The 15820-nt window shown below is 35.4% G+C and overlaps 2 protein-coding genes across 2 annotated transcripts; both read left to right on the top strand.

Annotated features, from left to right (window-relative positions):
* Positions 1 to 78: 78 nt before the first annotated feature.
* Positions 79 to 8768, top strand: LOC127798768 (polyadenylate-binding protein 2-like). Its single transcript, XM_052332367.1, has 6 exons — positions 79 to 253; positions 391 to 493; positions 2528 to 2598; positions 7713 to 7904; positions 8040 to 8167; positions 8266 to 8768. Exons 1-6 carry the CDS (start codon positions 116 to 118, stop codon positions 8312 to 8314), a joined length of 681 nt encoding a protein of 226 aa, XP_052188327.1. The 5' UTR covers positions 79 to 115; the 3' UTR covers positions 8315 to 8768.
* Positions 8769 to 9629: 861 nt separating this feature from the next.
* LOC127798724 (uncharacterized) lies at positions 9630 to 14143 on the top strand. The gene is made up of 3 exons (XM_052332283.1): positions 9630 to 10442; positions 10994 to 11104; positions 13379 to 14143. The coding sequence occupies exons 1-3, from the start codon at positions 9795 to 9797 to the stop codon at positions 13574 to 13576; spliced, it is 957 nt and encodes a 318-aa protein (XP_052188243.1). The 5' UTR covers positions 9630 to 9794; the 3' UTR covers positions 13577 to 14143.
* The last annotated feature ends 1677 nt before the right edge of the window (positions 14144 to 15820 follow it).

Here is a 15820-nt window from a genome sequence, read left to right as displayed (position 1 = left end):
TGGTGTAATTTAAGTAAAATTTACGGACGTGAAATATAATTTTATGTAATATATAATATAATGACACATCGGCTCTACTAGAGAGGTAGAGAGAGGGGGAAGAGGCAAAGGGGAGATGGAGGAAGAGGAGCACGAGGTATACGGAGGGGAAATCCCGGTAGAGGGTGAGATGGAAGGAGACATGACGGACCCTCACAACAACAACGCCACCGACGTCGAGATGTCCGGCGCCGGTGACGACGACGCCGTCAAGGTACTTCTCTCGAATCTTCTTGTTTTCTTCAGTGCAAGTATAGAGTCGAAACAAAAAGCCCTAGTGATAGGATCAACGGAAGATGGTGAGGAGTCGGGACCACCCCAATCTGATGGATCCGATTTTGGTGATTGCAGGAACTGGATGAGATGAAGAAACGCCTGAAGGAGATGGAAGAGGAAGCCGCCGCTCTCCGCGAGATGCAAGCTAAGGTCGAGAAGGAAATGGGCGCGGTTCAAGGTTCGACTTCCCTTGTTAATCTGTTGCTGCTTTTTGATGTTGAGATCTCAATTTGTGGCTCGTGGTTAGAATATATTTGTGTTTTAGCATGTTTGATGAATTCTGGTCTCAGAAATAGCTGTAACCTCAAAGGAACACGCAATACCCTGGAGCTTGGAGAACTGCGATGAGTTTAACCTGTCCTGAAGAGACATACTATGAGGAATTGTATAAAAGGATGCTAATGATATATAGGACTTGACGACGGGGGCATTCGTTTCCATTCTTTTTTTTCTGGCCAATACCGGCGGTGCCTGGCTGGCATGCCATAGGTCTCCCCCCACCCCCCAAAAAAAAGAAAATTAATAGGCTACTAGTTGATTTATGTCACTCAGATTTTGGCACCCACTTGCAGGACAAGCAGTCTAGCTTGTATATCTGGCAGCTCATCTCAAAGATTTGGTGTCACTTCCTGAGAACCTAGCTTAGCTAACTGATCTTATGTTGCTTGCTGTAGCTTGCAGGAAGGAGAAGGGGAACAAAAATAAGGAAGAAAGGGACATGTATCATGAAGTAGAAATGTGCTTTAGGGTTTGGGAGGAGATACCAAGGCTTTCTAAATCATAATTGGATTACGTCAAATGATCTGCATTGGGGTCTTACCTATTTACTCTTGTTGTGGATGAACTCACTAAATAAGACTAAAATAAGATGAATGAGTTTTGATTAAGATGGTCTGAATATGTGAGAAGAAGACTGACAGAAACATACATGAGGTGAGTAGATGAAATAGAAAGAATTCGTAGTGAAAGAGAGGAAAACTAAAGAAAATTTGGTAAGAAACCATTAGACATCACATAGAATATAATGGTCTTACAGAGGATTTAGCCATGTTTAGCGTTGATTGGAGATCTAGATTCTAGAATTTATCTAGCCGACCACAACTAGTGGGATTGTTATCTGCTAACAGCAAGAATATTTTTATATGTTCTCAAACACTTATTTGTTTTGCATAGAATAGTTTTTTTTTTTTCCCTCATTTTTAAGCAAATCATCATTGGTAATGAAATATTTTCATGAGTATACTATCATTTCATATTGATAATTTTGTTACTATTTTATATTTTCTATAATATATTATTAATTTATTATAGCAATATATTTGAAATAACACTCCATCAAGTATTGGTACCATGCGATGCCAATAAAAAAGCTGGTATGTTGTCCAACTTAAGCATTAACAACCATGATCAAGTGTTCAAATTGATATTTGGTTGCTGTACTGGCATTGTTGAGGAGGCATTGGACTTAGTAGAAAGGAAGAGTTAGATTGGGTGTTAATTCTTACCGGTGTATGTGGGCATAAACAGAGGGTGAGAGGTTAATGGTTAAAACAGCTGAAATATTTCTTATGGCTTCTACTCCATATTCCCACTCTAGTTGGCAAACATAAGTTTGAAGGGCTGCCATCATGTGTGAAGAGAACTTTTCCTTTTTGATACATTATTTTGTGTAATTCAGATGGTGCGGTTGTCAATGGAGTAGTAAAGCAGGCACATGGCATTGGGGCTTATTGGTGAAGGTTTTCAACTTTTTACAATTTATTGCTATTATTTCAGCCCCTTTTACTGAATATGCATCCAAAGGTCCTTTTAATATTTTTGTGTTCAATTGTGAAAGTTCTTGACTTAATAAGCAATAATGTGTTATTTCATTAGATCATTTGTTGGACTTGCAGTTGATCCTTGCAGAGTTGTTTGCTTATTTTCCTTTTTCTGTCTTACATTCAAATGATTTTTCTTGATACTCAACCATGTTCATCTATTTCTTGTATTGAATACATTCCATTGCTCTCTGCCCCATGTTTATCAAGAATAAATTGCCTTTGGAGAACTAAAACCTGAAACAAATTGAAATGGGGAACAACATCACAGTGTTCTCCATTTTAACCATAGCAATTCAAATAATCTTTTCCAGAACTGCAACTGAATAATTAATTTTTCCCTCATTCCATTGTTTGTAGACATTTGAAGGCAACTTTATTATTTTTCACAGATCCTGCCACTGCAGCTGCTAATCAGGCAAGCAAGGAAGAGGTGGACTCGAGATCAATCTTTGTTGGCAATGTGAGCACTGCAATGCTATGTTTTCATTTTGAAATAGTTGAGGTCATTTTGCAATATGAGGGCATACATTTGAATTTTATTCATGCTCTTCTAAGTTGTCTTTTTTGTGCAGCACTGCATAAGATTTGTCTTTGTTTTCCTTCCTGTGGTATTAGGTTGACTGTATAGTGTGTTTCTTATCTCCTTTATCTAAATACCTTGGTTTCATAAAAATACTTGGTTATGCAGTGAGATCCTTTATTCTACTGAAATCAACATTGTCAAGAGCATGCTTAAGTGAAGTAAAGCGCACAAATGAAATAAAGGGTGTGTCAGATCACTGATCTGACCGAGGGAATTCTTGTCTATTTAGAGGAGAATTAGGCAGGAATTATAGATGGGGGGGAAGGGAATTGAAGAATTAGGAAGGAAGAGCAAAGAGGGAGAGGGAAAAAGAGAGAGAGAGAGGAATTAAGAGGGAAATTGTGAGAAAAGGCAATTCAAATGTTATTCGATGCCTTTCAAATGAGCCGGGACTCCGCTTTTAAAGAGTTCCACAGCTAAAATTGGCGCCACAAACAGTTACAAGCATTACAATTTGCTTCGCCTAACAACCTCCCCAATTACTATCTTGCTCTTACAATATCCTCCTTATTACAGTCTGGTAGTTTAAGTACATGACAGGGTGTAAACTTTTGTAAGCATAAAAAGTATAAACTATTATAAAGAAAACTATGCTGAAATCTTTATTGAAAAGATGAAAGGTTTGAACTCTTCATCTTCCATCAAAAGTCGGGCATTTCTGGGAAACTGGAGTCCCTTTTTTTTCTTTAAACATATGTCTGATTTGATTCAAATCTTTTTAAGATCTGATAACAGCCGTTTTTGTGTAAGGATTCCATATGAGCAGCCACAGCATAACACAACAAATCCCACGGTCCACATTAGAAGCACACTTTATAGTGCTTCACAACTCAAATAAAAAAATGCAACTTAAGTGCGTTTTGACTGCTCTCAATTAAAGTTACCGAGCTTCTTCCACAAAAAGCTCAAAAGGAATTGTGGTTTGGCTGTTTAAAACCCTGGTCAAGAAGCATCATAGTTTTCAAAGCCATGCCTAGGCGAGAGGAGCACAGGGATGCAGCCCTGTGCACCTTGGCATGGCTGAGTTGCAGTGCCTTTCAGAAGGCGCTGCTGTAAAGGAAACGCCGTGTGTGACTCATGCACCTTGTGCAAAAAGGCTTTAAACCCTGAAAGAATTAAGAAAACCCAGTATACAAAATGAATGTTTCAGCTTTTTGTGGGAAGTCGAAAGGTTATTTGCAATTTAAGTGAAAAGTCTGCTACCCATGTCACAGAAAAAGAGAATCTTGGATGAAGCAAAGTCTTTGCTTTTTAAGTGAAAATCTCCAAGTACTTTTGCTCGATTTCTCATTGTAGAATTATTTTCTTGTCAATGTGAGCGCATATATGTGTAGCAAGAGGTGAGGCTGACGATGGTTGGCAGATGGCATGTGCCAGCAGTCAGATGCTCTTGAATCTCACACACCAACATGCAGGTGGTGTGTGGGCGTGTGAGACCTGATGCCAGCCACTGGCTTTGTTTGTCATGGTTGGCGGAGGCAGGCGAACATCCTCCAGCAACCTATTTTATATTAAGCGTTGGTCCCTCAGTTAAAGATGCCTATTCTTTTGCTTATCTGCTTAAGAGCCATACTTGGACCAATCTTTTGTCTCAAACTACATTCATTAATTTAAATTCCTTCTATTTCTAGTTGTTATAATCAGTTTTTCGGAGTTTCATATAAAATTTTAATAATTCTGTGGGATATAATAGTTTTACAAAAGATATGTTGGTGGGGTCTAGAGTTCATGTAGCCAATCCAAGCTAGTGGGATTAAAGACTTGTGATTGTTATTGTTGTTGTTGCTGCTTTCATTGTCTTCACCATTTTATGGTTATGCCCTGTCCTAGAGGGAAAGTGGACTTGGTAATATTCTATAAGCATACTATGCTTTTCCTGTTCCAGATTGAAGGTACTTGTAGATGATAAATCCTCTTGCTTTCAAGTAAATCTTTTGGAAATGTTGCAAGTGTTTAGAATTATTTGATTCATTATATTCTCCGTTAAGCTATTATTGCATTTCGACAGAAAATGATTTCATGATGCATGCTATGTTTATTGCTTACACTGGTGTTCATTTTCATCAGTGTTTTTCACCAATAACAACATACCAAGCCTTTATTCAATTATGTGGGGTTGGCTACATAAATGCTGACTTTTCATTCATTTATAGATCACCCTATTCCTTGTGAATATTGTCAAGTACACTTGATTCATGGTTGGACTTGAAATGTGAAACCAATACCAAATAGCAATTTTTTATTTGTGAAAAGCGATGATTAAATTTTATGCTTAAAAAGTAAATTCAACCTCCTAAATTACATGAGTCAAAACTTAGAAATCACGATCACCTCTTTTGCAGATCATGTGTAAGAGACAGAAATGTATGTTTGAATGTAAAATTTTCTTTTCCCTTGTGTTGAATGGTACATATAAAACCTGGTATTGATCTTTAACAGTTTAAACTCCATCATTATTGATTTTCAGATGCATGCAGATAATAAATCTTAGTTTCAATTATCACAAAGTAGTTTATTTTGAGTTCGACTTTCTTTGTATATTCAAAATCAGTTATTCTCCTTTTATGTTTTAACGTGGATACTTCAACTATAGACTCATGGTTTGACTTACTGTCTTACTATGGTCGCAGGATTATTCTCAATAGTGCTGGAATTGTTACCCTGTGTTTTGAGGGTGGATTTACACAAGCATGCTTAGATAGACGAATTGGCTTTAATCTGAAATGAGATTATTACAGGATAGGAGAAAAGAAAAGGACAGGAAATTAAATGAACCATTGAGGGGGCAGAAAAAAGGACTCCCCTAAAAAAGAGACTGAGAAGCGTTTGAAAAAAAATAGAAAAATGAAAAAAGAAGGAACAGAAAAAAGGAAAAAGAAGAAGAAAAGAAAAGAAAAAAAAAGTCTAAAACTATCAGAAAGAGTAACCATCTGTACTTCTCCTGACAAAAGTATTTGAGGAGACAGTTTGAGATATACATAAAGAATTGTGTTAAGGATTTTTCAAGTTCTACAAATTGCAAGATAAGGCAAATCATTTCCATTAAATCTTACCTGCGGAGCTTGATTGCGGCTGGTGAAGGTGGACAATGGTGCCTCTGATACATCTAGGTGGTGAGGGGTTCTTGACCGCTTTGTTCTTTTGGTTTTAATCCATTGCTTCTTTACCAAAATAATGGTAGTGGAAAGAATTATTTCTTGTGCACAGTATTTATCTTTCTTGGTGGCGTGACCATGAATTACTTTCAGTGATAATTATTAATCAATATGTTCCTATCTCTGGAAAGGACAATCTATTCCAAGGTATTTTAAATCTTGAAGCTTTAGTAGGACTATAAATATTCAATGTGTTTATATATGGATCTGATGGTGTCTCTCTATGGCACTTGATATCAGAAGGTGTTGTTCTTGATAAACATCATTAAGTTGTAGAGCAATCTATTAAGATCAAGTTTTGAGCTCAAGTAATCAAAATCACAAAGTAGCTATTTGGGTTTGGTTTCAGACATCCTCTTTCTCATTTGCTGAGGAAACATTGAAACATATAAATGAGATGGTTGTCACTGTGTTACTGAAAGACTTGCTTGCTAGTTTATGCATAGGTACTACTGCTGGATAACAAGAATCATGTATCAGAGAAGATAAACGGATACATGACAAATAATTTTCCGAAGCCACAGATGCATGCATTACACATCCTTTAACAACAGATGTTACATCAGGGGTGTAAGGTCTTTGATGAGAAATTTGTTTTAGATGTTGCATATATTAGTTATTTGGCAGTCAGAAGGTTTTCTTAATTTTATTTGGTCCTACAAGTGCTTGTTCTTTTCCTTTCCATTAATCAATATTTGTTTCGTAGTTGAAATTTGGGGTCCGATCTGAAGGGGTGTGTTCCTTTGTATATGACTAGGGTTACAACTGTATCTTTTTTTTTTTTTTTTGGGGGGGGGGGGGGGGGGGTTTAAAAGTATATCTTTTGTTTTTAGGAACAAAGGATATAAACAAAATTTATTTTTTGTTATGAGAAGGATCTCTTGTACAGTAGGATCTTTGCTGCCCTAAACCCAGACAGGAGTTTTTGTATAATTTTATTTTTCATAGTATTTTCATTTTTGGAACTATCTTTTTATCACTTCCTAAAACTAGGTTGTTTTGAGATTTTTAGTAAATGGATTTTGCAGAATTAGATTACCATATGCATCCTCCAGAATTTGTTTAGTTTGACAATCGTGAAGTAGTTATTTGGAACCATAAAATAGGCCCCAAATCTTCCAGGATATGCTCCTGTGAACTAGAGAACATATTTTCTAGAATGAGGAATGTTTATGTGGATTTGGTTTTGCTGTGGATATGCTGTTAGGGCTGGACAATTGGAAATCTGGAATCATATAAACTAAAGTATTTCATACTGGAATTCTGTTTGTAGTTTCTATTTTTCTCTCTCTCTCTCTCTCTCTCTTTTTTGAAGTCGTATCATTCATCTTATTCTGTTTTAATGTGTAGTTTGAGTCACCTGTTAGTAAAATTGCAGTGTGAAGTTGCTTCTCAGATATGAATTGAGTGTTGCATTCGAAGTTAGTGTGAAAACTCCTTGTATGTGGAGTAGGGGTGAATTCAGTATTGGGATCATGGTGTCTTTTCAGTGCAACAGAGTTCAAATTGGACACTGTCCCATGTACAGGTCAAATTTAGGAGCTTTGCTGAGAATACAATTGAATTTATTTTGTTGAAGGATGTAATTGGTCAAGCCTCAATATTCATTATTAAGATGTTTTAGTGATTTTAACTTTGCCTCCAGTCCTGCTGTGGTATCTTTTCTTTTCAACTCCCACCACTGAAGTGCTAATGTTGCCAGTATCGTGCCCTTTCATTAATTTCTTTCTATCAATCCCAATATGAATTCACTTAAAAGAAATGAACTCAAAGAGAAGTATGCCCATGATCATCTTTCAAATTGAATTGCTTTACCATTGGATATCAATATTGCAGGTTGATTACGCTTGCACCCCTGAAGAAGTTCAGCAGCATTTCCAATCTTGTGGTACTGTGAACAGAGTGACTATTCTGACTGACAAGTTTGGCCAGCCAAAGGGTTTTGCATATGTGGAGTTCCTTGAAGTAGAAGCTGTTCAAGAGGCTCTTGTTCTGAATGAATCTGAATTACATGGCCGTCAATTGAAGGTAATTATCTTATCATCTCTTACCAAAAACAAGACCGGTTGGAATTCTGAGAACCTTTTTGTGCGCAGCAGTTTGTCGTTTTCCCGTGGTTACCTGCCTCCTATATCACTAGTTTTAACACGTATTTACTTGCAGGTTATGCCTAAAAGGACTAATGTTCCTGGGATGAAGCAGTACCGTGCTAGGCGCTTCAGCCCTTACATGGGTTACAGGTTCAGGAGGCCTTATGTACCTCCTTATTTCTACAATCCATATGGATATGGGTGAGTCCGATTCAACCCCCCATTTGGGATTTGGTTCAACTCTTGCTAGGCGAGTTCTTCACCTTCTCATTACTTCTGCTATCAACTCTCATTTGCAGGAAGGCACCCAGGTTCAGGAGGGCGATGCGATACATGCCCTATTACTAAAAAGCATGTAAGATGGAAGAAGCGCTAGTCTTTGATGGATGGGGTGGCGTGGTCCATCCAGAAACTTACGTTATGCTATGTTGTCAATATAAAGATAGAGGAGGGGAGGCCTCTATGATCCCTATTTGCATCGTGTCACATAGAGCAAGCAGGATAGCATTATCTTATTACATTATACTAACTCTAGCTAATGTATTGGCAACATGTGTGCTGGCATCTCTGCCTTTGAAGTCTTAAAACTTCCTTTTAGAATGCTTTACTAGCTAGCTCTCAAGTTTTCCGGATATTATTTCCTGGGTTTGGATATTGTTTGGCACAATCTATTCTTCCCCACCGCTTGTTAGTCTATTTCTACCACAAATTGAGAGTAGGGTCGCAATTGAGTCTAGCTATTTGCGAGCAGTTTGGTGTTCAATTCAATAAAAGTTCGTTTGACTTTGTTTTTTGAGGTAAATGAGTTGAAATTGAGTCTAAATTTAAATTTTGATTTGTAAATGAGTCAAATTTAAGATTAATAAAACTTGTTTTTGTTAAATTTTACATTCGATTAGAAATATTAATAATTTTTAGAATGGTAAATATGTTAGATTAGAAGTTTGTCAATAGTTTGCGAAGAATTTTGCTTATAAATATATTAACATATTTATTTATAATTTTATAAATATATTATTTAATAAAAGTTATTAAATTTTGAACTATTATTATAATATAATTAAATTAAATATATTTAAAATTATTATATATATTAATTTAATTATTTAATATAATATAATATATTTTATATATTTTTGTATTGATATATTATGTGTCAAAATAATTTAAATATATAATATATTAATATAAAATTTCATCTTAGATATTAAAATTGAGTGTCAAGTAATATATATATATAGAGAGAGAGAGAGAGTGAGAAGGTGGGGGGATAAGGATTATGTTGTCCAGAAATAAAAAATAAATATAATAAGAAATGAAAATAAGTAAATGATATTTTTTAAAAAATAAAAAAATGTGTAAATAAAAAAATATAAATATAATTGTTTAATCTAAAAATAAATATAAATTTTATAATATATTTAATTAAATTTTAAAAAAAATAAAAATTTTAAGTTAAAGGTAGAAAAAAATTAGAGATGGATAAACGTAGTTACCTTTTTAGTAGACGAAAATGGATTTTTAAATATATTTTTTATATTTTATTAATATTACTAAAATATTTTTAAAATTATAAAAATAATTTAAAATATTTTTCACACTTTTTTATCATTTTAAAAACATTTAGAAACGTCGAATCGTCACCCCATGTATTTTTGTGCATCTTAGGGTAAGGCCGTGACGCAGTGGAAAAACTGTCAACCGTTGGGCGTATCGTTACTTCCGGCTGAGCTGAGGATGAAGCAAAGTTTGACAGACTCTCCCCCCTCGCAGAAGCACAAAACCATGGCTTAATCGCAGCGAGATTGGATCCGATCCGATCCCCACAATGTCAGCAATCGCAGCCCAAAACCTCCTCGCCAATCCCTACTCTCGCCTTTCCTCCTTCTCCCCAAACACTCATTTCCCCTCTCGCACTTTCTTCCCCTCTTTATCCTCCACGCGCTTCTCAAATCTTCCGCAATTTCGCACTCCGAGTTCCAATTCATCAAACCCCGTTAATTTCGATTCTGTCGCTGCCCGACACTGGGCTGTCGGAGCCTTCCCACCGGACGGAAGCTTTCGGAGGGCCGGCGGCGCTGCGAATCTCAACTTGGATGCTTTTCTCTCCGTTGTGGAATTTTTGTGCCTGGCGCCGTCGGCCGCGATTTCGATTGGTTTCGCGGTGAATTCGAGCTTCCAGAGGCCGGTTTTTACGTGGTTGGGGAATAGGTTTTTGGTGTGGCAGTGGCAGTTTGTTCTGTTGGCGGCTGCGGTGGCCGTTGGCGCTTCGATTCGGAGGCGGCAGTGGAGCAGAATATGCGCGAACGCGAGGAAGACTGAGGATCCGGTTGCCGTTCTGGTTGGGAGGATTGAGAAACTGGAAGACGATCTTCGGAGCTCGGCCACTATTATTAGGGTTATGTTGAGGCAGATTGAGAAGTTGGGAATTCGGTTTAGGGTTACAAGGAAGGCTTTGAAAGAGCCTATTTCTGAGGTAGTGATATCTTCTACTGCTATTCGACAACTCTTTATCGGTTTGCTTTACAGTGCTCTGTTAACAACAAGAAGAAGAAGATTTTAAATTCATTTCTAATGAGAAAAGTACTGGTTCTTCCGAATAATTGTGATTATATTTGGTTTATCCAGAGAATCATATTCATGAGGAAGATTTATATTACAGTTGTTTAATCCCTGCAGGGTTTAAGCTATGTTGTTTTCCATAGTGTATTGGAGTAATGTAACTTATGAGCTCGATATTCTTACTTGAACATAACATCATTAGAGTTACATGTCATCTAGAATTCCATGTTAAAAGAACATGACTCCTCTATCATGTTACCGGACAAAGGATAAGAAGGTGACTCTTTTAGCAGGTTGATGAAATAGAGTTTGATTCTTAGTTCTTTTTACAAAAATGAAAGGCAATATAGCACTAGGGATAATGATAGTGCATCCTATTCATGAAGAAGCACTGGTCAATCTAGTTTGCAAGATTTATTGATTTATTTGTTTTTATGATTTCTAGTTTCCTGTTTATGTCTAAAGGCTGCAGCTTTGGCTCAAAAGAATTCAGAGGCAACTCGAGCTTTAGTACTGCAAGAAGAAATATTGGAGAAGGAGCTTTCTGAAATTCAAAAGGTTCTGCTTGCAATGCAGGTAGATCTGAGAACATAATTTTCATCACCTGCTCAATTCATCTGATTTCTACCTGTTGGAGCACATTACATATTTTTTGGACTGTTTTGTTGCAAAATTGTTACTGTTAAAAGTTTTCTGTAGAAGAATCATTGTCAAAGAGCTGTCTTTTATGTGTTACTTTAGTGGACTGACCAGCTGAGACAGTTCAATGGTTCACAAGGCATGTAACATCATTTCCAAACATGCCAAAATCTGGCAGAACATACACACTTCAAAATAAACACGAACTTTGTTCAAGACCTTATATGTGTCCTGCATCTGCAAATTAAAGAAAGAACGCAACCGTAATATGGTTTTACAATATGGTTTTACATTTCAGAATTGGACTCCTGTTGTGTTTAAATTGGTTAATCATTTAGTCATATTATTGTCTGTGGTTGTTTGGTAAAAAGTGATCTTGGAATTGGGATGTCTTGACCCCTTGGAGATTAGTTTTCCTGGTCATCCAATTAGTAGTCAACAAACACTGTTGCTGAATGAAGAAATATTAGTATCCCTATTAGCACACTGTTTGGCTGCCTTTGTCTGTTTGATGATGGGGCCTGTTAAAATCCTTGCACTGAACTTTAAGGTTTGTGTATCTCCAAGTCAGGCCTTATGTTGTCTTATATTCACAAGCTCAACCAGATGTCACATGTCACTTGCCAGGGTTCAGCATCCAGTGTTTGACAAATAATGCTTTCTTATTTTCATATTTACTAAATTGTGCGTGTCATTTTCCATCCTTGTTAATGGCATTAGAAAATACCAGCTCCCACCTGCAACCTATGACAGTTCCCCCTTTAAATGGAATCATGCACTTGCATTTAGATGGAATTGTTTGTTGGAGAAAGTCATGTGCTCAGTTATTGCCTATCGAAGGTAATTATATGGAATTAGAAGATGTATTTTAAATTATTAACAATCAACTTGTATAAAAGTTTAATTATTTATGTTCTCAGCCAGTCAGCCCACATCATCATGCAATATATCAAAGTCAAAGTGAGTTTTTTGTTTAATATGCCGAAGATTTATCATGTAGTTTCAATTATTGTGTGCAACATGTTTCTGCAATGTCTTGAACGTGAGGACCTTTATCCAAGTTTTTTATATCATTATTTAGCTTATAAAAATATAATATCATTGTGTAAAACCAATATAATAATGTTTAGAACAGTGAGTTTATTTAATGGAAACATATCTAGCATGCATCTCACTTTGCCTGCACTTATGCTGCATTTGCACTTGTGCTTTGGGAGAACTTGGACATTAGTGTGGCTTGATAATTCTATAACTATGGAACAAAACATTTGCTTAGAATCGAAACTCAGGGCAATCGATAATGTGGAGTCATAAAAAGATTTGGCTTGGAGTTAGTTAGGACTAGCATTGGATATTTGGATGCATGTTATCAATGATAGAACTCATATGAAAGAGAAAAGGAAAGAATGAAAACAAAGGTTTAATGATGAAATTTATGTCCATAATGAACACATGGAAGCTGAAAATCTTTTAATTGGTTTTAGAAGTTCTTCTGGGCAAGATGCATTTGGTTGTTGGATGTCTCTCTCCTGCTAAACCGTCATGGTGGCTGCAGCCTCATCCCCTTTAAATGCACACATTATATTCTGTCTTTGCCAGTTCAGTCCTTGTGATGTTATATGTAATCATTGATATTTCCACTTAATGCCCTTATGGACTTATAAGCGCACCCAACTGTTCAGGTTGGTTTACTGATGCCTAGATTAAATTATCATGTTCTTTTCAGCCCAAACCCTGAACAGAAGATCCCACATTTTTCATTATGCTACTAGTTTGCTCATAAAATGTGGGTCGCACATGTGTGTGCAACATGGTAAATCATCTCACCTTTCATTTCTGATGCTGGATCAAACTGCCATGTTTTCTCAGTGAAAACTAGAACCAAAAAGTCAGTCCTGTATATACACTCAGTGCTATTCTTGTGTGAGCTTCATATTGCCAAATACAGTCAGCTACCAGTAGCACTATTTGGAGAAAGATCTGAAAATATTGCTAGAGATTTGAATAATGTTTCTTTTCTTTTTTTTTTTTGCTTGGTGATTTGAAGAATGTTTAATTGGTTTATGTTCTCTAATAGTCTGAAGCTTAACTTTATGGTTTGGCATGTTACACAGTCAATTTGAGTGTCAAGATGCTCTCTTTTCCCATGGTGGTCCAATGCTATTATGATTCTGACTTCTTATTTATTTATTGATTTTTCTAATAATTCAGGATCAGCAACAAAAGCAGGTTGACCTGATTCTGGCAATCGGAAAAATTGGGAAGGTGTGGGACAGAAAGCGGGGGCCTAGTCAACGGCAGGAAGCCATTGAAACGTGTAACTCAGCTGAAGCAGGGCAAAAACAGCTGGAAATCTCCCAAATCCAATCTTTGACTACCCAGAAGGAAGCTAAAACAGAAAGTCCCTAGGATTTTGTAGCAGTAAATCCAAATGAGACACACTGTCTCCTTAGCCGCTGAAAGCTGAGAAGGTAAATCTAGTTTTTGAGGGAAATGGCTTTTCTGTTTGGCATCATGGTCTTGTTGTAGGAATCATATACTCGAGTTCCTAAGTTCCACTTTGGAGGGATGCAAGACATCATAAGGAAGAGAAAGAAAAGAAGAGAAAAATGAACTATACCCTTTCGTAACCCATTCTTCTTTGAAATATTTATTCTCTTTGTACTGGACCATAAGATTGTAGGAAATGATTAATCCTATGCCATGAGTGTCTCAAACTTGGGACTAAATAGCATAAATGATCACTAAACTTTACATTAAGGTACAAAAAAATCCTTGAATTTCAATTTAATATACAATTTCATAACTACCGTCAGTTGTCGTTAAAAGAGATTAACGGAATGTTGACGTGGCTAATAACGTGAACGATTAAATAGCATAAATAATTACTGAATTTTGCACAAAAAATATCAAAATGTCACTAAACTTTGCACTAAAGTATAAAAATGTCACTGAATTTTACATTAAAGTACAAAAATATTAACATTTCATTAGTCTTTTTTAACTGCAATTAATGGTAATTATTGAATTATGTACTAAATTGAACTTTAGTAATCTTTTGATTATAAATTAAAGTTCAGTAATCTTTTGTACTTTTGTGCAAAGTTTAATGATCATTTATACTATTTAACTATCAAACTTGTGTATACATATATATATATATATGAAAGAACAGAACAATCAGAATAGTAAGACTCCTTTTTCCCTCCTGTAAACTAGTTTTTCTGTGTTAGTAAATGATTACTGGTTATTTCCCATCCATCCAAGCATTGGACAGCGAAAATCATAGCTGCCATACTTGTCCAGCTGCAAACTAGCTTTCTTCTTGCTTTATACTTGAAGTTCACTGTTTCTCTTAGTAGACTTAAGGGAACTGGTGATATGCTTCTAAAGAAGCAATTTTAGTATGTATCTTGGATTTGGAACTTGCATTTGTTTTTGCATGAGCTTATCTTGTCCCAAACTTCACCTTGAAGGCACTTTGTGCCTATCAGTTGTGACCAGCTGAGCTGTCCATGCGGACTTGCATGAACTTATCTGTTTTGCCGAAATTGGGAGAAGGTCGTTTTTATATGTAATTTTTGTCTTTTTCTTTGGTCAGTAGGCTAGAAAAGAAAATTGCATGCACACCTTGGATTGTAAGAGGAGATCCTAACTAAATGTGAATTGAAATAGCAACTGCTATGGGAGATGCAGCAAAAGTAGTTGTGGGAGTCAAATGCAAAAGTCCCAAATTGAAAAGAGTGGTGGTGATCAAATGAAGAGTCATGCTAAGAAATCAAAACCATAAGAGTTTGCTATTGGACTTTATACCTAAACTAAAAAAGTTTTAACACTGTCATCGTGTTAATGTGATATTATAATTATATTTAGGACTAATCATGAAAATAATCCAATCATTCTCCCAAATTTGCAAATTTATCAATTTTCTTCAATTTTTACAATTAAGTTCAAATTGACTCTATTAGATATAATTTTATTCAATATGTAAAATTGATTTAAAGAAAGTGTGTTCTTGTTAATTTGGCATATTAAGTGTCATATAATAATAATATTTGTGAGACTAACATGTAGACATAAGTAAAAAAATAAAAACAATGCAATATCTATAAATAAATAAATTATATGCAACAAATTATATATATATATATATTTTACTTTCATCTATATATATATATGAGTTTTACAAGTATTATTATGTCAACTCAATATGAACACTTTCTCTAAATTGATGGATAAAATTACACACATTTAAACTAATTTAGATCTAATTGTTAAAATTGAAAGAATTAGATGAAATTATAAATTCAAAAAAATGAATTATTTTTATAATTATCCCTTATATTTAATATGTCATCTGACATATATATAGAGCAGCAAATAGTTCTCCTTTTTCTTTGTGGAGCAGTATTGGAGTGCTTTGAACAGAACACTTGGTGGGAATGGGACAACCCGATGGAAAGATTTGTAAAATGGTTTTTTTTTTTTATCGAAAATATTACAATAATCAATAAATTTGATAAATAATTCTCACAAATTATGTGATATATTTAAATTCATAATAATCTTATTTAAAATTAACCTTAGTTCATAATCGTGAGCAATTTTGAATTTAAAGAAATTTAGAAAAATTATTTTATGCCATGAAACCAA

This window comes from Diospyros lotus, chromosome 4 (assembly GCF_014633365.1).
Source record: "Diospyros lotus cultivar Yz01 chromosome 4, ASM1463336v1, whole genome shotgun sequence".
Taxonomy (NCBI): Eukaryota; Viridiplantae; Streptophyta; class Magnoliopsida; order Ericales; family Ebenaceae; genus Diospyros; species Diospyros lotus.
The sequence above is the reverse complement of the archived record's forward strand: the minus strand, read 5'-3'. Positions and strand labels throughout refer to the sequence as shown.